Consider the following 24,112-nt stretch of genomic DNA (forward strand, 5'->3'; position numbering starts at 1 on the left):
AAAATAGTGCGTGGTCGCCACAATCACAACTGATTTCTCCAGTCAGCGGTGTGGTTAACGATGTCGGTTATTTGTTGTGTAAGTATAAGTGAACAATCTCACCAGAAATCATAACAAATATATCTTCACTAGTCAGAAAAATTATTTCTACTGGGGCGACGGACTTAGTCAAAAATCAGGGACTACTCGTAGTCTCATAAATTTTAGAGAACACTTACTCTCTTTGTTACTAGCTCCAAACAAACGAACAAACGAACCGGCAAACGAACAGTATGAGTCAATTTGATGTCCTTAATGATCTGCGGACGCTTTTTCTCAGCAAGCAGACGTTACTGAAATTCACAGCTGGACGCGTAATTGACCTGATATCAAATGACGTGAAGCGAATGGAGGAAGAGACCATCAAGTTTTTTTTCTTGACCATTTTCGCATTCTTTAGCACTGCGGGATCAATGTTCCTTATTACATATTTGATTAGCTGGCAGGCTGTAGTGGGAGTTATCTTCATGCTTTTTCTACTGCCGTACTTTGCGGTCATGTCCTATTTCAGTGCTAAGCTGCGCCTACGCACGGCAGCCGTGTCCGATCAGCGCATTTCTTTGATGAACCAAGTTGTGTCCGGGATCCGCGCGATCAAAACGCATGCGTGGGAAGATGAATACCGAGAAAAAATAAAGCATACTCGAAGGTAAGGCCTGATGTTATGTCAACTCAGGAAGTCAGAGGCTAAAAATCTCGAGTCTCGATGGGGTGATGGCTTTTACGGCAAACGATTAAAATTTTGGCCATTAGACTAACGGTTTACCCAAATTGGTGTTGGAGATGGGAATGATTTTTACGGTTAATTTTTTACAACTAACGGTTAAAATTTGTCAATTTTTACACCTAGCGGTTAAATGATTTGGCTGTTTACGGCTAACGGCTAACCCCGATGAAACCCTCGGTTTAGCAATCATAGCCATGGAAAGTACATTTATTTTTGATTGAGGTATTCTGAAAGTGGTTCTGTAGGTATTTCACAATTATTCCACGAGCATACGTTTGATGCGAGATTATACCATCGCAAGCAGATTAATTATAGTATTACAACATTTTCATCCATTTTGAAATCGTTGGTGTTCCTCGCTATCTGATTGTCGTTCATCGGTACCATTTGTTAACGGATCGCTCCATTTATTCCTCTAAATCTTTTTCCCAGCTAATGAGAAAGTTTACTAAAAAAAACCAATCAATCAGATCTCAAGGCTCGGTGAGAGTATCCAATCAGGCTGCAAGAAACTGAAAGACAACTTCTGCAACTTTTTACAAACCAGGTCGGCACAAGATCAATAAAATTTTTGTAGAGACTAAAAAATCCTGTATTTGAGCGACTGAATTTTGCGATTTCACAATGGATGTAAAAACGCACGTGGTAATTGAACTTCGTGTCGTGCACTTTTTGTCTGAAATCGTACTTTTGATTTCAAACCATGCTGTGTGCTTGTTTGATTTTCGAATCACGCGTATGATTTCAGGCGAAATTGCACTTCACTCTGTTCATTTACCATTATTATTGATAGAATTGTCCAAGGTTAGATATTCCTGTCGATGCTTGTAGAATTTCATTCTAACTTTAAATTAATCAATCTTACTGTTATCGACGGAAGGGTAGACTGCTGAAACGAATGACTTCCCATGGGGCTTTATTGGAAAGTTCTTCAGTGTACTGATTTGAAAAATACGTCAATAAATAATTCATGTAAAAACTTTTATTATTAAACTTTGCATAAATATTTTTCTATCGTTTGCGGCGAGATTGCACTAGATTTGAAAATTTATTACCACAAATTTTGTGAGCCCTTCTGATTTGTGATTTTTAGGTATGACATTCCACTGAGCATTCGCATATAACATGGGATGAAATTTTATTTTCAGGCATGAAATCAGTGTCATTTCGAAGAAGACAGCCATTAAGTCAACCATGGATGCTTTGATTTACTCTGTGGTTCCAATGGCTACTCTTGTTTCAGTAATTGTCATGGTGTTAACGGGACAACTTCTCAAACCTCCTGATGTTTTTATGCTCCTTTGCTTTATGCGAATACTTAAAAATAGCTGCTTCTATGACTTGCCCGTTGGCTTTATGGGAACATATGATGCATTCGTTTCGCTTGGAAGAATCGAAGAATTTCTTCTTTTGGATGATATGTCTGAGACCTCATTTGGTGATGAATGTAAAAAAGACAGACTTCAAACAGAAAGTGGCTTAACTAAACCAAATATCTGTTGCTCTGATAGCCAAGCTGAAAGTATGAGCCGAGACAGTTCCTACTATGCGTATCACGAAAAAAACCCAATACCTACCACTTTATGTGTTTCGAATTTGACGTGCAAGCAATACCTTCGTGAAGACGAGTTCATTCTCCAAGATATCGACATAGTCGTACCTCCACAGAGTTTAACAGTTATCACCGGACCAGTAGGAAGTGGAAAATCTACTCTGCTCTCGGCGATTGCTGGTGAAATACCGTACGTGAGTGGAACAATTAAATACCAGGGTTCTGTCGTTTATTTGCCTCAGTCTGCTTGGGTGTTCTCGGGAACGATAAGAGAAAACATTTTGTTTGGTCAGCCTTACGAAGAATCCAAGTACGAAAGAATAATCGAGGCTTGTGCTCTGAAGGAAGACATCCAGCGGTTTCCCGATGGCGACCTAACGATTGTGGGAGAACGCGGTGAAGTTCTGAGCGGAGGGCAACAAGCGAGAATTAGTTTAGCGCGCACAGTTTATGCTGACGGAGATCTCTATCTATTGGATGATCCACTGAGTGCTGTCGATTTCAAAGTTGGTCAACATATCTTTGAAAAGTGCATGAAAGATCTACTGGGTAACAAAGTTCTTCTTTTATCCTCTCACCATCAACAGCACATGGAAAATGCCGGCCAAGTGATTGTGTTGAACAGGGGCCGTGTGCTGGAGAAGGGACGATTCATTGAGCTACAAGAACAAGGCATAATTAGCTCAATTGTTGACCCGCATTTTAAAGCATCTATGAAGAACAACACTGAGCCATATGAGACGGTTGGGTTGGAGACTAAGGAGAAACACAATGACATTGACAAATGTCAGGAAATACTTCCCCTGCCCGATGCGGGCAAGAGTTTGGAGATAGTGCCGGAGGATCGCACAATCGGAGTGGTTACATCCAAGCTTTATTGGGACTACTTCACAAGTGGAGTGCATCCCTTAATTATTATTGGAATGGGCGTTTTATTTCTTATCTCTGAAGGTAAACTAGCACCTAGACTGAGCATTTTCTCAGAGTTAGATCCAAAACATTAAATGTTAAAAAAATAACCTTTTTTTCATTCCCTTTTTCTTCTGTATTGAATATTGTAATACAATTTACCTTGTAGCACTCTCAATTCCTAGGTAAAGCTTTCCTTACGAGGAAAAAAAATTGCTAACTCAACTGTGCATCTTTGTTTGTTTGTTTTTTTTTCAGCCGCCATAGTTGCTCCGGACTTTTGGCTCTGGTTTTTAACAGAACAAAACCAAGAGGATCAGAAAAACAAGACTTATCTTTCTTTTTACGCCTGTCTTGTGAGAGTGTGTCTTATATTTACCGTTGTTCGAGCTTATGGTTTCCTCCTGATTTGTCTGAGGTGCGCCGAACGTCTGCACGATAAAATGCTTTTAGCTATTTTACAAGCACCTGTTCTGTTCTTTGATTCAAATCCCGTGGGAAGAATCCTAAATCGCTTTGCTAGTGATGTCGGCTGCGTGGATGAGCTGCTACCCAAAACATTCTTGAAAGCAGTGCAGAATCTCTTGTCGATATCCATCTTAATTCTGATATCGATTACCACAAATCCTTGGCTTTTCTTTCTTGCCTTTCCACTGACGATGATGGTAGTGTATATTTCCAAGTATTACTTGAAGACTGCCAGAGAGCTGAAAAGGTTAGAGTCGATATCCCGAAGCCCAATCTTCTCTCATTTTTCGGAGACTCTGGTAGGACTGGACACGATTCGCACCAGAGGAAGGCAGGCAGATTTTGTGGAGACATTTTACAGGTAGATCAGTGACACTGACACTTATCGCGTGGTGGGGGGAGGGGGAGGGGGAGGATTTTTTGGGGGGATCGTATGATTTTCGGGGAGGGCAGAGGAGTTCTTTTAAGCGTGATTTTGATAAGTGTATGCTGTCTTACAAAAATTAAAAAAAAACACAAACACAAATCAAACAACCAAACCAGCAAACACCACACACCTACTCATACACACATACAAACAAAACACCAAACAATTCATCTACATAATTTCATTACTCAACTGTCGACAAAATACACTTCTAAAAATGCAAATTTAACATAACGTTCAGAAAAAAATTCTTATGACTGGAGTATAAATAGTTTGGGGATTCATTATGCACGAGGAAATATGTCAAATGGACCAAATATTCCAATTTACACAAGACTACACAATTTACGCGGATTTGTGGCCCGAACCTTTATCTGGATCAGAGAGGTGGACCCAGGTAAACTATATGATTATCGAAATGACCTGGGGAAAGTGGGGTGAATTACACAATGCGGGAAGTTCTAGGTAACAATTTTTCCTTTTCATTGTTTCCTTGGTATGTTTATAGGCCAAAGACCGATCTTAAGTTTACACGTAAATTGACCTCCGTAAAGAGTTTAAAAGCTGACGTTTCGAGCGTTAGCCCTTCGTCAGAGCGAAAGGCTAACGACTGACGAAGGGCTAATGCTCGAATTGTCAGCTTTAAAACTCTTTACGATGGCCAATTTACGTTATCAACTCAGTTGATAATGCTTAATTACCCTGTTATACTCCCCCACTAACGTAGCACTACAGTTTATTTAGAAACTTGCCCCCTTAAGTTTATGCGCCCTGGTTCGGCTTCAGAGTACAGCCACCAGATAAAATTGTTATCATTATTAAGCTAACTTTCTTCCTTGTGAACGTTTAATCCCGGTAGATGTCAAGATGTTCATAATCAGTCGTACATTTTGGTGATGGCCAGTGGTAGATGGTTAGGAGTCCGTTTGGATTGTCTCGCTTCCCTGTTAGTTGGTGCAGTTGCTCTGGCCGCAGTACTGGTCTCTCAAAATGCCGGTGAGCTCTACAATGACCCTATTGTTACATTTTCTATCTGAGAATATGTATAGTCACCAGTTTGGTTACAGCATAGTGTTAGTGAGACAGTGGCATTGGGCGACAAAACCTGTTGTTTAATGGAGCATTTTGTGCAGTGCACACTACTCGACGTATGTCACGGTAATTAGTTAGTTTTCCTCCGGCGCCGGCTATAGAAAAAAAGGAAGAAAGAAAAAAGAAAAAAAGTAACTAAAAAACAAAGCAAGACAAACTCTGCATACCCTAACATAAGTATGCATATTCTCTATACTGTTCTCTGTACATTTCCTTAGGAACTGGCCAGGAGAATTTGTTTCACAGTCAAGAGCCTCTTCAGTTGGTGATCATTTCCTTGATTCAGGGATGATATTGTAAGGAGAAATCAGATATTGGTCACTCTCTTAATAGTCCTTTAAAAAGAAACTGAGAGGGCAGTCAGAAGGTAGCGGCAGTAAGGCTGAGCATCTTAAAACTTACAACAACAGCAGAAATAACAATAATAGGAACTTAATAGTGAAATCAATTTTACTTAATTGGTCATTTACTTGGTTCAGAATTTTTAAAATGACAGTCCAAATATCTTTTCAGCTTTCGCTGGCCTTTCACTTGTTTACGTCATCCAAACTATGGTAATCACTCAATGTGCTGTTAGAAAAGCCGCTGAAGTGGAGAATTACATGACGTCAGTTGAAAGAGTTCTGACGTATACTAAACTTAACTGTGAGCCTGGGTACAAAGTAGAACGACACCCCCCTAAAGATTGGCCAAGTGAAGGACGTATTGCATTCAGAAATGTATCATTGACGTATTATCCGGGAGGACCTCAAGTGCTGAAGGAAATAAATCTTAATATCAAAGGAGGAGCAAAGATCGGAGTTGCTGGCCGTACGGGAGCTGGGAAATCATCGTTAGTGGCAGCTCTTATGCGCATTCCTGATGCTGACGGAGAGATAATTATTGACGAGATTTCAATAAAAGATATAAACCTCCGACAAACCCGACGAAGTATTTCGGTCCTTGGTCAAACTCCTGTGCTTTTTAGTGGAACACTGAGAAAAAATCTAGACATTTTAGAGGAGTTTGAAGATCCTGACTTATGGCAGGCCTTAGAAGACGTGCAGCTAAAAGATTTTGTAGAGAATCTTGAGGCGAAGCTTAATCACGAATTGCTTGAACACGGTGCTAATGTCAGTGTAGGAGAGCGGCAGTTGATTTGCTTGGCTCGTGTGCTGCTGCAGCGAAGTAAGATTATTATATTGGACGAGCCAACTGCGCATGTCGACCCCGCCACAGAGCAGACGATTTGGGACATTGTACGGGAAAAGCTGAAGGATGCAACTGTTATCACTATAGCTCACCGTTTGAACACTTTAAAAGACTGTCAGATGATTTTGGTCCTAAAAGATGGAAGAGTTCATGAATTTGACAAATTTAATTCACTGGTGAGCACTCAGATCTGAAACTGGCATGGCTCTTTGAACGGACTGAGGAAAATTTTAACTTGGAGGCACGTGGCCGCATTTTGACTCCGGCTCTAGCAACCATAAACCAAAGTCCATTTGGTGCAAATATGGAGCACCGGTTTTTTGTATCTGCAGTAAGATGATAAAAGATTAACCGTAACGATAACTGTGTGCCTTGGTTAAAAAAGCTGTTCCTCCTTTGAGAGAGCTGATCAGTTATGAAACACTTTAAAAAATCGCTAGTTTCACCCGAGTACTCGGCTTCATCCAATTGAATAATTCTTTCCCAATTATATCAATATGCAAATATCTATTTAGTGTTTTTCATCAGAAGAAAGTCCCAATCTGATTGAGACCAATTAATTAAAAGTGTGTATGTTTCTTTTGTTGCTTGAAATGCTTCTACCCGAAATTCTAAACAGACCTTCCTTACATAATAAGCTTTAAGACTCCGCGAAGGAAACAAATAACATCAAGTACTTTAGTTCTTTGATTGTTCGGCGATTGCGGGGTTGGTTGGAAAAACTCATTTCACCAACGTGAAGCCACTTTAACCCCAAACATCGCACGCCCTGTTGGAAACCAAACATACTTTCTGAGTTCGCTTGCTTAAGCAGAAGTTTCCATATTTTGTCTGTGAACTAACTGAATACACCTTGTAACTTGTAGAAAGATAGAATTCCGTGAGCTACATTGTTGAAGTCGCTGCGCGCTGGACAAAATCTTTGAAATTTACACTTTCGATCGCTGTTCACAGGGGTGGTCTGCCCAAAAATCATTTTTGGCTTGTGGCGACGCAAAAGAAGAGAACTGGAGAACAACTAAACTATTTTTGAAACATGTGTCCTAAACCCTTTTCATGGGCAAAAAATGAAAGAAAACTTTTTTCCGACGGGAAGTCGAGAGGACCGCTCTTAGTGGGAGCGGCACTTAAGATGCTGGTGCATTCTGCTGAAATAACCGAAAACGTACGTACAGGCTTGAGCGGCTCATTCCGGGGCGGTGGATTATTCAAATTTTGATCTGTTAAGGTAAATGAAAGAACCGTGTTTTCTATGAGTTCACTCACCCGTTAAAAGAAACAAATTCGAGGCGTTGTAACCTTTGGTCACAATTACTCGGCTGACTTACGATGACTGACGATGACTTAAGTACTAAAACATGGAACGACCTAAAACCACCTAACACCACCTAAAACCACCTCAAAAACATCCACAGCCACCCGCAAACCATCTAAAACCATCTAAAAAAGGCATAAATGTCTAAAATAAGGCGAGACAACGAATAATTTAATATTCCTTCAATAGCAAAAGACTTAAAGAACTTTGCAAAATGAACTAACAAGTTACAAAAAAAAAATAAAGTAAAATAACAAACTCGTAGTCAAGACTTGACTTGGCTTTTTCTACCCTGGGTACCAGCAGACGTTTTGGCTCACGTCTAGAAAAAAGTTTGAGAAACAAAGATCATTAAAAATATTTTAGGGGATCTGTGCTTACCTTCGGGGTCTTTCTTTAGCACGAACGCGCTGGCATTCATTCAGCATGCAGTTGTACGAGTGGTGCCACTTACGCAATAGTGACTCACGTTTTGCTCCAATTACATTTCAAGTGCTGTGATTATAAATGGAGAAAAACACTACCTTGAACCATTACGCAATCAAATGAAACGTGAGCCAAAACGTCTGCTTGTAAAGTTCTTAAGTCTTTTACTACTGAGGTAATAAAAAATATCATTGGCATGCTCTCGCATTTCATTTCGTGAGATGGTTGATCATACATGGGACCAGGGAGAGTAAGATTTCAGGGGGAGGTGTAGGTTTCGTTCGATTCTCGTATTTCATGTACATGACTTGCTGTCGTTTCGCCTTATTTTAGACATTTATGCCTTGTTTTAGATGGTTTTAGATAGTTTGTGAATGGCTGTAGATGTTTTTAGGCGGTTGTAGGTGATTGTTGAAATTTTTGAGATGGTTGTAGGTGGTTGTAGACGGTTGCAGGTGGTTGTGGGTGGTTTTATGTGGTTTTAGGTGGTTTTAGGTCGTTCCATGTTTTAGTACTTACCCGGCTGATGAACTTAATGAGGATTTCAGAGAGCTTTCTTTACAAAGCGCAAAGTGAAGTCAACAAAATTTAACTTGTCTAGGTAAGCTTGTCTTCTTTATCGTTTTGTTAAAAGACCTCGTTATACTTGAAATTATACTGATTCCGGTAAAACTAGCAGAGACATGGTGGCCTAACGTTAACAGAGGGCATGCATACTTATCAAGGTCATTGTGTTGTGTTCTTTCGCGAGACATTTTACTGTGGGTAAGCATCAGGGGGTATAAATGTCCCAACAGTTCAGGTATAAAAAAAATAATAAAAATTGAATAAATATGTGTAGGCAAAGCTTCTAAGCTTTCGAGCTCTTCTCAACATTCTAGAGAATGAAGATTCTACTACGGAGCCTGATGAGATAATGTTAAACTCAAACACAGCAAAATTGAAACAAATTTAACCAGTTGTACGATATTTTTCGTACACCTAAAAACTCTAGGACTTTTTCTCCTTTAAAATGAACGTCTTTCATTTTCCTTTTTAACTCGTGGAAACGTGATAGCGTAGAAGCGAGTTGTTATGGGTACCTTGGGATATGTAAATTGCGTGACCCCTCGTAATTAGTCGTAATTAGTCGGCTCCGAACTCGAGATCTATCCTTCCGAAGAAGCCCTGGTGCCATTAATAATAATAATAATAATGTTTGTTTCTTATATTGCGCAGTCTAGCATGCGATAAAGATATAATCGAGTGCGCATTACAACACTAAAATCTTAAAGTAATAAATGGCTAGTCCAAATAATGATAATAATAATAATAATTTACAATTTTCGGAAAACAATAAAAGTAAAATATGAGTTAATAAAAGAACTAATAAAAAGCTAATTTAAAAAGATGTGTCTTTAGTAAAACTTTAAAAATGTTCAATGATTGACATTGTCTAATTTCTAGAGGGAGTCGATTCCATACTTTGGGCGCAGCATTTTCAAACGCCCTATCCCCGAGTGTCTTTTTTGTTCTATAGGTATTGTCCATTAGGAGTATGCCCCGGTATGATCTCAACTGATACCGCGAGCTCTCTTTGATTTTTATCAAGTCTGAAAGATATTGTGGTGCGACGCCGTAGATACATTTGTGAACTAGCATTGCTATCTTGAATTCTATTCTGTGGGTAACCGGAAGCCAGTGCAGGTTGATCAAGGATGGTGTGATAGGATCATACCTAGATATAGTACATACCAGCCGAGCACCCGCGTTCTGCAGGCGTTGCAGCTTACCAAGATGACCAGCGGGCGTACCATATAATAGACCGTTACAATAGTCTAATCGTGACATTATAATAGCCTGTACAATGGACTTCCTATTATCATATGATAAATACTTTCTAATACGCCGGATGTTATGTAGATGGTAATAAATATTCTGACATATGCTGTTAATATGTGTGGTCATATTCATGTTTGCATCAAACCAAGCACCCAGGTTTCTAACAGAGTAAACCGCAGAAACCTTTACCTTACCTACTTGCAAGTCACTTATCATAACCTTATATAACTGTCCGCGTGTACCTATAATAAGAAACTTGGTCTTAGCATCGTTCAGCCGAAGTTTGTCTTGGACCATCCAGGTTCTTATGTCCCTGATGCAAGCTTGTAGAGCGTCAACAGCATCCGTCTCAGTAGCAGAACCATCCGGCTTAAATGAGATATAGAGCTGCGTATCATCAGCGTATGCGTGAACGTTAGGGAGATGGGATTCAACAACATCGAAGAGCTTACTTGCGTACAACGTGAAGAGCAAGGGACCAAGACATGATCCTTGAGGTACCCCTTGAGGCAGATCAAAGTCACTCGAATAGCTCCCGTTAATCAGGATTCGCTGTTTCCTGTTTGATAAATACGAGTGAAACCATTTAAGAGCGGTACCTGTAATTCCATACGTCACGTACAGGCGATTCAACAACACTTGGTGGTCAATCGTGTCAAATGCTGCACTCAGGTCTAGCAATACTGAAAAGATTAACTCGTTGATTGTCCATTGCAGCTAGTATGTCATTCTGTATCTTCAATAGGGCAGTCTCTGTGCTATGACCAAGTCGATAGGCTGACTGGAGGATGGGATACAAACCCGACTGAGTAACGTGATCGGTTGTCTGATCATAAACTGCACTTTCAACCAATTTAGAGAGGTATTGCAGATTACTCACAGGTCTTAAATTGGATAAGGAAGTCCCTTGCTTGGTCTTCTTCAGTCTTGGATCCACAAGGGCCGTTTTCCAATCAGATGGAAAGTGTCCCAAGGAAAGTGAAGAATTCACGACATTAGTGATGATGGGGAGAAGCATATCGGACATGCCGACTACTAAATTGGTCGGCATAGGATCAAGTTGACAGCTTTTCTTCGATGATCTACTGACCAGCTTCCTTATATCTTCCATAGAATACGTATTGAAATGATCAAGTTTCCTATCGCCTGTAAACACTTTATCCTCAGCCACCGCCCCAGGATGAAGAGTACACGCATCAAGCTCTGCCCGAATCTTTGCAATCTTACGGTCGAAAAACCGCCCGATATCGTTGGCTAAGATTGAGTTGTCCGTGTATTCTGGAAAACACAACTCATTCCTAGGAAGTAACAATGATCGAGTGGCCCTGAATAGCTTTCCTTGGTTTTCACTATTGTCGTTCACAAAGTCTGAGTAGAAAGCACGCTTAGCCTGTGTACTTAAATAAGTAACGTGGTTCTTGAGTTTCTTGAATGCCAACAAATCTTCTTGTGATCGTGTTCTTCTCCATCTCCGTTCTGCTTTCCGGCGTCGCCTTTTTGCCTCGGCTATCTCACTGGTATACCAGGGTACCTTGGGCCTAGCCCGCACTGTTTTGGTTTTTAAAGGTGCGTGAAGATCAAGAACTTGAGAGAGTGTGGTCGTGTAATCCTCTACAAGTACATCCAAGTCCAGTGGGGTGATGGGATCGCTATTACCTCGATCACATAGCCCTGTAAGTACTACATCGTTCGATAGGCTCACAGCGTCCAAGGATTTAGTTTTCCTAAACTTTATTATCCTAGTCTGAAATGAAGGCTTACTTATGGCAACATGACAATGTACAACTGCATGATCGGAGAAATAGCGACAGGCGCGTGGTGGACTCGCCAGAATATCCTCAATCTTTCTTGTTATAACAAGATCCAGGGTGTGACCACGTATGTGCGTTGGCTCTGTCACATGCTGCTCCAAACCGAGAGACTCAAGCAGATCTAAAAACTTAAGTGCATCAGTGTCATTAGGAACATCCACATGTATGTTGTAATCACCAACGACAATCAAAGGCTCTTTGGATAGAATAGTGGACTCCATCAGGTCAGAAAACTCCATCAGAAAAGTGTTAATGGGAACCCTGCGGTGGTCATCACAATTCTGTGGACGGTAGACGATCACAAGCCCTATCTTGCGGGAAGTCGACGTTTGGATCAGCAACTCGCAAAATTCAAGCGACTCTTGAATTCCATCTCGAGTCGTGCTAACACGAAGTGAATCCTTGTACAGTAGTCCAATGCCTCCACCTGTCCGTTCTTGTCGTGGAAAGTCAATAAACTTGTAACCAGGAGGACACAGTTCTATTCTTAGCGCATCATCATGGGGCTGGAGCCACGTCTCGGTAATCACAACCAAGTCATATCTACGTTCACAGACGTAATCTACAAAATCGGCTGTCTTGTTGCGCACCGACTGGGCATTCATGTGACAAAATGACAAAAAGACCCCATTTACGTAGTTGGCAGACAAACAATGCACTTTAGTAAAGTTTGAGACATTCCTAGATGTTGATTTAGACAAAGAAGAACGTGATTGAGGCGCCCGTAAAGTTCCATTATTTTGATGGCGTGATTTCACAATTGTTGATATACCGCATCCCTCAGGACCAGGATTAAGTTTGAAGACCAGATCGCCAATTAGCACTTGATGGAATGAGGCACATGAATTTGCATAGTAGGCTATTGGACACCTGTGCCTACGTAGGCGTAACCGACATGAGAAATCAAGCATATTCAAAATTCCCAGGAACTCGGGTGGAACGTAGTAGCTGATCCATGGACGTCGGAAGAATGTAATACAAGCAGAGCCATTAAACAGATTGGTGAGAACAACACCATTAGAGAGATCACTGTTCCATGAAGAGTGAAACAATACTTCGACTCCAGCCAATAACGTGGCATTGTTCCTTATGCAAATAGGGCACTCAGTCCAACAGTTCACTGAAGACGAGAAACAACCAAATATCCTAATATTCCAGCCAGTGAAATGCGTTAGCAACTCCAAACCCGGCCAGTAGAAAGTGTGAGGTCGTACACATATACCCTCGTGGTCGTATTTCAGAGGGAAGGCAGCAGTAAGTATTAAAAGGACCACAAACACGTAGGTGGTTTTTGCGTGCCTGCACCTCATTTGCATGTCTTATTATATATGTGATTGCTTCGATCATTGCGATGTTTATTTCTTTACACGGCTGTTTCGAAGGTTGCAGATAAGCGCTATGATCAAATTAGAGACCAAATCTGAAGGGTCTTCGAAGAGTCCATGCGCTAAACATAACAAGGAGCAGCGAGAATCACGAAGAGTTTGTGAGTGACAGAGCAAGCTGTGGACATGGAAATTCCTACGGAAACATGTACCCATTACATAAAAAAAATGTTAGTTTACTTCATCGAACGTTTCAGCTGCTACACTAATTTCGGTCTTTTCGTTATGGTCGTTTCGTTTTATTGTTTTCCTATGCAAACGTGACTATTTTGATGGTAAAAATGATATATGATCGGTTTCTGAAAGTCGTTGCCGAGCACATGACCATAATTTGGCCGGTGTTGTTTTGATCACTTGACGATCTTCCAATTAATTTCTATCGCATCCGTGTAAAAAAAATACAAGCATATGCATTTACTGAGAAACAAAAGAGAAATTCAAAACTACGAGAAATTGCGAGTAATCGGCCTCTTCTGCTGCACGCGGGTCTTTTGGTGTAACATGCGTCTGTTTCCCAAAGGTTACAAGCACTTTACGCACGTGGGAATGCGGCAATCACGGTATAAGCAGTGCAAGGTAGAATGGCTATTGTCAACCTGGAGTGATTATGTGCGCCATTTTGCTTCATCACTCTTTGCCACTTCTAACACTTGAATATTATGAATAGTAATTCAGAGGGGGGAGGGGGGGGGGGTGAGGGTTAAAAGTTCTTGGAGATAGGCTAAAACAGTGTGCCGCTGGATAGGGTCGCATTTTAACGACTGCCTTGACTTTTATGGCGTTGCATTTTCAGCTATTTTCAGTAGAGTTACTAGAATGGGGTTACACATTTTTGAGACTCAAGGTGTAAGAAAATTATGGCAAGTAAGGATTCATAAGCAGGAAGATTCGTGGTAAAAGAGTTGTTACCGTATTTTAATATTTATTAAACGGCTCCCATTCCATTCCGGTCTTGCCCAAAAGCGGACAAAGATGAGGTGTATAACTGGCCAAGACATAGGCCAAAATACGGCAGAGGTTCCGAGAAGCCAGCTGCACATACCCAGCAAAAAATAACCCATGTACCCCCCTCCCGGGGGGTTTCCATCTCATACTCAAGCATCTGCTAACTGCGCGAGCGGGTCAAATATGTTTAAGAAACTAACTATGGGTGTGAAGTGAAAAACATGTCACAAAATTAAAATCAAATTCTAAATTGCATATTTTCAAATGAGAAAAATGTTCATCCTCTAAATCAGGCTTCAGTAGCCCAAGGTCCTAAAAATGACTGATGTGATGATCCACTGAAATTCCGACATAATGATGCATTGATTTTTAGCTGTAGATTGCATGAGTATTGAAACGGAAATTTTAATTTGTTTTAGTCTTTTAGGGTAATCAATGCATTTATTTCCTTGTTGTTTTGTAGGCCTCAAGAGAAAATGCCAAGAGGCGGTTACAGCAAAATATCTAATGATGATGATGAAGAAGTCAGTTTTACATCCGCTCTTTTCTTTCGTTGGATGAACAGCGTCCTCAACACAGGCAGTCAAAGACCTTTAGATCAGGATGACTTTTTACCGTTACAAGAAGAGAACTCGGCCTGTTTTGTCACCGAGAAGTTTCGAGAAAGCTGGGAAAACAAGAAAGTTCACTGCAAAAAAAATGGGAAAAAACCCAAGTTGTGGAAAAGCGTGTTTCAGATGCTCTCTGTTGAAGATGTCATCATTATTTTGTTGGGAAATAGTTTGTTTACAGTATCTCGCCTTCTCTTTCCATTGCCTCTCGGATATCTTGTTGCCAAACTAATGTCAACTGAGACGGGCCATTCCTTTTCCCTCTATGCATGCGCTTTGGCTTTGTGTTTCAATGCTTTGATCGGCAGTCTTGGAATGCATCATCAAGACTATAAAGGAGAAGTGTTGGGGATTCGAATAAGCAGCGCCTTGAGAGGTCTGGTGTACCACAAGGTAAGTACGGTTCAGCTTAAAGGTACTAAGGCATTTTTCTATTACTCCTAAAATTCTTCAGCCCGGGTTAGACACTCAAAAAAGAAAAAAGTTACCCATCCGATCCGGAATTGCTATTTCCAGAACTTAAAATCTTGTTATCAGTTGCTGCCTCTGGGAGCCAGGGAACGATGTCATTGAATCAAGCGAAGAGGCAAATTGGTTTTTGTGCAAAAAGCTGAAAATTGAGGGGGCAAAATAGTGCGTGGTCGCCACAATCACAACTGATTTCTCCAGTCAGCGGTGTGGTTAACGATGTCAGTTATTTGTTGTGTAAGTATAAGTGAACAATCTCACTAGAAATCATAACAAATATATCTTCACTTGTCAGAAAAATTGTTTCTACTGGGGCGACGGACTTAGTCAAAAATCAGGGACTGCTCGTAGTCTCATAAATTTTAGAGAACACTTACTCTCTTTGTTACTAGCTCCAAACAAACGAACAAACGAACCGGCAAACGAACAGTGTGAGTCAATTTGATGTCCTTAATTATCTGCAGACGCTTCTTCTCAGCAAGCAGACGTTACTGAAATTCACAGCTGGACGCGTAATTGACCTGATATCCAATGACGTGAAGCGAATGGAGGAAGAGACCATCAAGTTTTTTTTCTTGACCATTTTCGCATTCTTTAGCACAGCGGGATCAATGTTCCTTATCACATATTTGATTAGCTGGCAGGCTGTAGTGGGAGTTATCTTCATGTGTTTCCTACTGCCGTACTTTGCGGTCATGTCCTATTTCAGTGCTAAGCTGCGCCTACGCACGGCAGCCGTGTCCGATCAGCGCATTTCTTTGATGAACCAAGTTGTGTCCGGGATCCGCGCGATCAAAACGCATGCGTGGGAAGATGAATACCGAGAAAAAATAAAGCATACTCGAAGGTGAGGTCAGATGTTATGTCAACTCAGGAGGTCAGAGGCTAAAAATCTCGAGTCTCGATGGGGTGAAGGCTTTCGCGGCAAACGATTAAAATTTTGGTCAGTAGACTAAAGGTTAACCCAAATTTGTGTTGGAGATGGGAATTATTTTTACGGTTAATTTTTTTACGACTAACGGTTAAAATTTGTCAATTTTTACGCCTAACGGTTAAATGATTTGGCTCACGGCTAACGGCTAACCCCAATGAGACCCTCAACTTAGCAATCTTAGCTATGGAAAGTAAATTTATTTTTGATCGAGGTATTCTGAAAGTAGTTCTGTAGGTATTTCAAAATTATTCCACGAGCGTACGTTTGATGCGAGATTATACCATCGCAATCATTGGTATTCCTCGCTATCTGATTGGCGTTCATCGGTGCCATTTATTAACGAATCGCTCCATTTATTGCTCTAAATCGCATCTTTTTCCTCGGTAATGAGAACGTTTACTTAAAAAAAATAAAAACCAATCAGATCTCAAGGCTCGGTGAGAGTATCCAATCAGACTGCAGGAAACTGAAAGACAACTTCTGCAACTTTTTACAAACCAGGTCGGCACTAGATCAATAAAATATTTGTACAGACTAAAAGATCCTGTATTTGAGCGACTGAATTTTGCGATTTCACAATGGATGTAAAAACGCACGTGGTAATTGAACTTCGTGTCGTGCACTTTTTGTCTGAAATCGTACTTTTGATTTCAAACCATGCTGTGTGCTTGTTTGATTTTCGAATCACGCGTATGATTTCAGGCGAAATTGCACTCCACTCTGTTCATTTACCATTATTATTGATAGAATTGTCCAAGGTCAGATGTTCCTGTCGATGCTTGTAAAATTTCATTCTAACTTAATACTAATCAATCTTGCTGTTATCGACGGAAGGGTAGACTGCTGAAACGAATGACTCCCCATGGGGCTTTATTGAAAAGCTCTTCAGTGTACTGATTTGAAAAATACGTCAATAAATAGTTCATGTAACAACTTTTATTATTAAACTTTTCATAAATATTTTTCTATCGTTTGAGGCGAGATTGCACTAGATTTGAAAATTTATTAGCCACATATTTTGTGAGCCCTTCTGATTTGTGATTTTTACGTATTTTTAGGTATGACATCCCACTGAGCATTCGCATATAACATGGGATAAAATTTTTTTTTCAGGCATGAAATCAGCGTCATTTCGAAGAAGACAGCCATTAATTCAACCATTGATGCTTTGATTTACTCTGTGGTTCCAATGGCTACTCTTGTTTCAGTAATCGTCATGGTGTTAACGGGACAAACCCTCAAGCCTCCTGATGTTTTTATGCTCCTTTGCTTTATGCGAATACTTAAAAATAGCTGCTTCTATGACTTGCCCGTTGGCTTTATGGGAACATATGATGCATTCGTTTCGCTTGGAAGAATCGAAGAATTTCTTCTTTTGGATGATATGTCAGAGACCTCATTTGGTGATGAATGTAAAGAAGACAGACTTCAAACAGAAAGTGGCTTAACTAAACCAAATATCTGTTTCTCTGATAGCCAAGCTGAAAATATGAGCCGAGACAGTTCCTACTTTGCGTATCACGAAAAAGACCCAATACCTACCACTGTATGTGTTTCGAATTTGACGTGCAAGCAATACCTTCGTGAAGACGAGTTCATTCTCCAAGATATCGACATAGTCGTACCTCCACAGAGTTTAACAGTTATCACCGGACCAGTAGGAAGTGGAAAATCTACTCTGCTCTCGGCGATTGCTGGTGAAATACCTTACGCAAGTGGAACAATTAAATACCAGGGTTCTGTCATTTATTTGCCTCAGTCTGCTTGGGTGTTCTCGGGAACGATAAGAGAAAACATTTTGTTTGGTCAGCCTTACGAAGAATTCAAGTACGAAAGAATAGTCGAGGCTTGTGCTCTGAAGGAAGACATCCAGCGGTTTCCTGATGGCGACCTAACGATTGTGGGAGAACGCGGTGAAGTTCTGAGCGGAGGACAACAAGCGAGAATCAGTTTAGCGCGCGCAGTTTATGCTGACGGAGATCTCTATTTATTGGATGATCCACTGAGTGCTGTCGATTTCAAAGTTGGTCAACATATCTTTGAAAAGTGCATGAAAGATCTACTGGGTAACAAAGTTGTTCTTTTATCCTCACACCATCAACAGCACATGGAAAACGCCGGCCAAGTGATTGTGTTGAACAAGGGCCGTGTGCTGGAGAAGGGACGATTCACTGAGCTACAAGAGCAAGGCATAATTAGCTCAATCGTTGACTCTCATTTTAAAGCATCTATGAAGAACAACACTGAGCCATATGAGACGGTTGGGTTGGAGACCAAGGAGAAACACGATGATATTGATAAATGTCAGGAAATACTTCCCCTGCCCAATGCGGGCAAGAGTTTGGAGATAGCACCGGAGGATCGCACAATCGGAGTGGTAACATCTAAGCTTTATTGGGACTACTTCACAAGTGGAGTGCATCCCTTAACAATAATTGGAATGGGCGTTTTATTTCTCATCTCTGAAGGTAAACTAGCACCTAGACTGAGCATTTGCTCAGAGTTAGATCCAAAACATTAGATGTTAAAAAAGTAACCTTTTTTTCATTTCCTTTTTCTTCTTTGTTGAATATTGTATTACAATTTACCTTGCAGTACTCTCTGTTCCTAGGTAAAGCTTTACTTACGAGAAAAGAAAAATTCTAATTCAACCGCGCATCTTTGTTTGTTTGTTTTTTTTTTTCAGCCGCCATAGTTGCTCCGGACTTTTGGCTCTGGTTTTTAACAGAACAAAACCAAGAGGATCAGAAAAACAAGACTTATCTTTCTATTTACGCCTGTCTTGTGAGCGTGTGTCTTATATTTACCCTTGTTCGAGCTTATGGTTTCCTCCTGATTTGTCTGAGGTGCGCTGAACGTCTGCACGATAAAATGCTTTTAGCTATATTACAAGCACCTGTTCTGTTCTTTGATTCAAATCCCGTGGGAAGAATCCTAAATCGCTTTGCTAGTGATATCGGCTGCGTGGATGAGCTGCTACCCAAAACATTCTTGAAAGCAGTGCAGAATCTCTTGTCGATATCCATCTTAATTCTGATATCGATTACCACAAATCCTTGGCTTTTCTTTCTTGCCTTTCCACTGACGATGATGGTAGTGTGTATTTCCAAGTATTACTTGAAGACTGCCAGAGAGCTGAAAAGGTTAGAGTCGATATCCCGAAGCCCAGTGTTCTCTCATTTTTCGGAGACTCTGGTAGGACTGGACACGATTCGCACCAGAGGAAGGCAGGCAGATTTTGTGGAGACATTTTACAGGTAGATCAGTGACACTGACACTTATCGCGTGGTGGGGGGAGGGGGAGGATTTTTTTGGGGGGATCACATGGTTTTCAGGGAGGGCAGAGGAGCTCTTTAAAGCGTGATTTTGATAAGTGTATGCTGTCTTACAAAAATTGAAAAACAAACCACAAATACAAATCAAACAACCATACTAACAAACACCACTCACTTACTCATACACGCATACAAACAAAACACCAAACAATTCATCGATATAATTTCATAACTTAACTGTCATTAAAATACACTTCTAAAAGTGCAAATTTAACACTCAGAAACACGTTCAGAAAAAATTCTTATGACTGGGGTACAAATAGTTTGGGGATTCATTATCCACGATGAAATATGTCAAATGGAACAAATATTCCAATTTACACAAGACTACACAATTTACGCAGATTTGTGGCCCGAACCTTTATCTGGACCAGAGAGGTGGACCCAGGTAAACTATATGATTATCGAAATGACCTGGGGAAAGTGGGGTGAATTACACAATGCGGGAAGTTCTAGGAAACAATTTTCCCTTTTTAACTCGTGAATTGCGCGCATGCGCAAGAGCGAGTTATAGATACGATGTGGGGAATGCCATTCGCTCGCTCGCTCGCTCGATTGGTCGATTCCTGTAAACTTTTTTTAGATTTTAGACTTTTGAGTGCATTTTATAGTTTTTGGCGAGCAATAAACAGACGAAATGGCGACCTTTGTTGCTAAGAATAGTGGTGGGGTGTAAAAGAAGCCAATGATAATCTTAAAAGATTTTTTTTTTTTTCGTTTTAGTTTCAACAAGCGGCGCCAGCGACTGGCAGGCATGCAAGGATTCACACTGAAATAACAGAACAACCTTCGTTTTTCATAAAATTGTAATTTACAGTCCTTGAACTTGAAAACAATCCGAAGATTCATTGAAAATATCACTTACTGCGAAGCGCTCGGAGTTTACAGATGTTCAAAAGCTTTTTCTGTTATAGCGTGAGATTGAGGACAAAATTGATCATTACATTTCGTCGCGTGTGTTTTTCCTGTGAGAAGCAACAGAAGATGCCGGCGAATGACGAAATAACAAGTTAACACGAAAATCAGATAACACCTAAACAAACAATTTTAGCTACCGATTTTCAGTGAATTTTTAAAGAACAATTTTCTTTTAAGTTTCAAGACAATTTGAAGATTCAACATACAAACAACGTACTAAAATGCGAAAGTTATACACCACAAAATTGATAAATAGGCCTGAAATGAAATTCTATCTTGTTATTGATCATACGTTGCCTAGCACGTGACCTAAATCTACCCAGGCGGAGATCCAAAATGACGGTGGCAGGCTTGGCTTAGTTATATCACTCAAAACTCGTTCCCGTTTGTCTCATTTGATAAAGAGGGAATCGTTGATGTTTTCATTAAGACAGTATTGCCTTGATTTTCTAATATTTACAACGAAAGACAGTAAATTTCACTTTTCACCCACATTTACTTCCAACCTTTTCTTTTGAACCAGAAACAAAAATGATAGACGTTTAAAACACATGACATCATCCACCTTGTCAAATGTAATAGCATGATCATTTCAATTGTAATGCCTTCTTATCCCAACGTTACTTTGTTTCTTTGCTACATTAGCGAACACTGAACTACTGCTCGTACTCTAGATATGACAATCAACCACAAAATTCCCTAAACCAGATAACATTAAACATAATCTAAAAAATCATGTGTCAATTCACGAGTTTGCTCACAGAGCACTTTGATTATTGTTTCCTTGGTATGTTTATAGGCTACATTATGTTGTCAGGCCAAAGACCGATCTTAAGTTTATACGTAAATTGGCCTCCGTAAAGAGTTTAAAAGTTGACGTTTCGAACGTTAGCCCTTCGTCAGAGCGAAAGGCTAACGCCTGATGAAGGGCTAACGCTCGAAACGTCAGCTTTTGAACTCTTTACGATGGTCAATTTACGCTATCAACTCAGTTGATAATGCTTAATTACCCTGTTATACTCCCCCACTAACGTGGCACTACAGTTTATTTAGAAACTTGCCCCGTTAGGTTTATACGCCCTGGTTCGACTTCAGAGTACAGCCACCAGATAAAATTGTTATCATTATCAAGCTAAATTTCTTCCTTGTGAACGTTTAATCCCGGCAGATATCAAGATGTTCATAATCAGTCGTACATTTTGGTGATGGCCAGTGGTAGATGGTTAGGAGTCCGTTTGGATTGTCTCGCTTCCCTGTTAGTTGGTGCAGTTGCTCTGGCCGCAGTACTGGTCTCTCAAAATGCCGGTGAGCTCTACAATGACCCTGTTGTTACACTTTCTATCTGAGAATATGCATAGTCGCGAGTTTGGTTACAGCATAGTGTTAGTGAGACAGTGGCAATGGACTACAAAACCTGTTGTTTAATGGAGCATTTCGTACGGTGCACACTACTTGACGTATGTCACAGTAAATAGTTAGTTTCCCTCCGGTGCTGACTATAGAAAAAAAGGAAGGAAGAAAAAAGAAAAAAAGTAACAAAAAAAAAAAAAACAAAACAAGACAGACTCTGCACACCCCAACATAAGTATGCATATTCTCTATACTGTTCTCTGTACATTTCCTTAGGAACTGGCCAGGAGATTTTTTTTCACAGTCAAGAGCCTCTTCAGTTGGTGATCATTTCCTTGATTCAGGGATGATATTGTAAGGAGAAATCAGATATTGGTCACTCTCTTAATAGTCCTTTAAAAAGAAACTGAGAAGGCAGTCAGAAGGTAGCGGCAGTAAGGCTGAGCATCTTAAAACTTACAACAACAGCAGAAATAACAATAATAGGAACTTAATGGTGAAATCAATTTTGCCTAATTGGTCATTTACTTGGTTCAGAATTTTTAAAATGACACTCCAAATATCTTTTCAGCTTTCGCTGGCCTTTCACTTGTTTACGTCATCCAAGTTATGGTAATCACTCAATATGCTGTTAGAAAAGCCGCTGAAGTGGAGAATTACATGACGTCAGTTGAAAGAGTTCTGACGTATACTAAACTTAACTGTGAGCCTGGGTACAAAGTAGAACGACACCCCCCTAAAGATTGGCCAAGTGAAGGACGTATTGCATTCAGAAATGTATCATTGACGTATTATCCGGGAGGACCTCAAGTGCTGAAGGAAATAAATCTTAATATCAAAGGAGGAGCAAAGATTGGAGTTGCTGGCCGTACGGGAGCTGGGAAATCATCGTTAGTGGCAGCTCTTATGCGCATGCCTGATGCTGACGGAGAGATAATTATTGACGAGATTTCGATAAAAGATATAAACCTCCGACAATCCCGACGAAGTATTTCGGTCCTTGGTCAAACTCCTGTGCTTTTTAGTGGAACACTGAGAAAAAATCTAGACATTTTAGAGGAGTTTGAAGATCCTGACTTATGGCAGGCCTTAGAAGACGTGCAGCTAAAAGATTTTGCAGAGAATCTTGAGGCGAAGCTTAATCACGAATTGCTTGAACACGGTGCTAATGTCAGTGTAGGAGAGCGGCAGTTGATTTGCTTGGCTCGTGTGCTGCTGCAGCGAAGTAAGATTATTGTATTGGACGAGCCAACTGCGCATGTCGACCCCGCCACAGAGCAGACGATTTGGGACATTGTACGGGAAAAGCTGAAGGACGCAACTGTTATCACTATAGCTCACCGTTTGAACACTTTAAAAGACTGTCAGATGATTTTGGTCCTAAAAGATGGAAGAGTTCATGAATTTGACAAATTTAATTCACTGGTGAGCACTCAGATCTGAAACTGGCATGGCCCTTTGAACGGACTGAGGAAAATTTTAACTTGGAGGCACGTCGCCGAATTTTGACTCCGGCTCTATCAACCATAAACCAAAGTCCATTTGGTACGAAAATGGAGCACCGTTTTTTTGTATCTGCAGTAAGATGATAAAAGATTAACCGTAACAATAACTGTGTGCCTAGGTTAAAAAAAGCTGTTCCTCCTTTGAGAGAGCTGATCAGTTATGAAACACTTAAAAAAATCGCTAGTTTCACCCAAGTACTCGGCTTCATCCAATTGAATAATTCTTTCCCAATTATATCAATATGCAAATATCTATTTAGTGTTTTTCATCAGAAGAAAGTTCCAGTCTGATTGAGACCAATTAATTAAAAGTGTGTATGTTTCTTTTGTTGCTTGAAATGCTTCTACCCGAAATTCTAAACAGACCTTCCTTACATAATAAGCTTTAAGACTCCGCGAAGGAAACAAATAACATCAAGTACTTTAGTTCTTTGATTGTTCGGCGATTGCGGGGTTGGTTGGAAAAACTCATTTCACCAACGTGAAGCCACTTTAACCCCAAACATCGCACGCCCTGTTGGAAACCAAACATACTTTCTGAGTTCGCTTGCTTTCGAATCGAGTTCGAACCCAATTCAAGTTAATTTGATTCGATTGCTACATACGGTGGGTCGGGTGGTTGATAAAAAGCTCTTTTTCAGCACCAGTAACGGAAAACATTTCGTACAAAACGACTTGCAAGTCTCCACGAAAGGAAACCATTTACGATTTATGGGAGTATTCTAAAACATTTGTTTGCAAAAAGGTTTAAAAGACTTGAGAATAAAAACCGGAGAATGCATCCTTTATTCGCACTAAGATCGAACGAAGAACAGCAGCCAAAAATCTTAAGATCTTCTATCTAGGAAGGGCTAGATAAACGTCTAGTTAGGTATATGAAAAA

At 40.4% G+C, this 24,112-nt stretch overlaps 3 protein-coding genes across 3 annotated transcripts; 2 read left to right on the plus strand and 1 right to left on the minus strand.

Moving 5' to 3' along the window:
• The first annotated feature begins 82 nt into the window (after positions 1-82).
• On the plus strand, positions 83-7,083 carry LOC149036941 (ATP-binding cassette sub-family C member 4-like). Its single transcript, XM_089190495.1, has 5 exons — positions 83-688; positions 1,915-3,269; positions 3,486-4,056; positions 4,982-5,118; positions 5,728-7,083. Exons 1-5 carry the CDS (start codon positions 273-275, stop codon positions 6,597-6,599), a joined length of 3,351 nt encoding a protein of 1,116 aa, XP_089046621.1. The 5' UTR covers positions 83-272; the 3' UTR covers positions 6,600-7,083.
• Positions 7,084-10,622: 3,539 nt separating this feature from the next.
• On the minus strand, positions 10,623-13,094 carry LOC149036942 (uncharacterized). The gene has a single exon (XM_089188644.1). The coding sequence runs from the start codon at positions 13,092-13,094 to the stop codon at positions 10,623-10,625; it is 2,472 nt and encodes an 823-aa protein (XP_089044770.1).
• Positions 12,877-23,552, plus strand: LOC149036943 (ATP-binding cassette sub-family C member 4-like). The gene is made up of 7 exons (XM_089190502.1): positions 12,877-13,032; positions 14,572-15,112; positions 15,652-16,034; positions 17,235-18,589; positions 18,808-19,378; positions 21,543-21,679; positions 22,296-23,552. Exons 2-7 carry the CDS (start codon positions 14,585-14,587, stop codon positions 23,165-23,167), a joined length of 3,846 nt encoding a protein of 1,281 aa, XP_089046628.1. The 5' UTR covers positions 12,877-13,032; positions 14,572-14,584; the 3' UTR covers positions 23,168-23,552.
• The last annotated feature ends 560 nt before the right edge of the window (positions 23,553-24,112 follow it).

The sequence above is a fragment of the Pocillopora damicornis genome, chromosome 12 (genome assembly GCF_964200805.1).
Source record: "Pocillopora damicornis chromosome 12, jaPocDami1.2, whole genome shotgun sequence".
In the NCBI taxonomy this organism is placed as follows: domain Eukaryota; kingdom Metazoa; phylum Cnidaria; class Anthozoa; order Scleractinia; family Pocilloporidae; genus Pocillopora; species Pocillopora damicornis.

Bases quoted from the DNA above. Each gene is read 5' to 3' on its own strand.
- LOC149036941 (XM_089190495.1), top strand. From the start codon at position 273: ATGAGTCAATTTGATGTCCTTAATGATCTGCGGACGCTTTTTCTCAGC. The intron at 3,270-3,485 runs GTAAACTAGCAC...TTTTTTTTTCAG, and splicing joins TTTATTTCTTATCTCTGAAG to CCGCCATAGTTGCTCCGGAC. The intron at 5,119-5,727 runs GTGAGCTCTACA...ATATCTTTTCAG, and splicing joins ACTGGTCTCTCAAAATGCCG to CTTTCGCTGGCCTTTCACTT.
- LOC149036942 (XM_089188644.1), bottom strand. From the start codon at position 13,094: ATGCAAATGAGGTGCAGGCACGCAAAAACCACCTACGTGTTTGTGGTC.
- LOC149036943 (XM_089190502.1), top strand. From the start codon at position 14,585: ATGCCAAGAGGCGGTTACAGCAAAATATCTAATGATGATGATGAAGAA. The intron at 18,590-18,807 runs GTAAACTAGCAC...TTTTTTTTTCAG, and splicing joins TTTATTTCTCATCTCTGAAG to CCGCCATAGTTGCTCCGGAC. The intron at 21,680-22,295 runs GTGAGCTCTACA...ATATCTTTTCAG, and splicing joins ACTGGTCTCTCAAAATGCCG to CTTTCGCTGGCCTTTCACTT.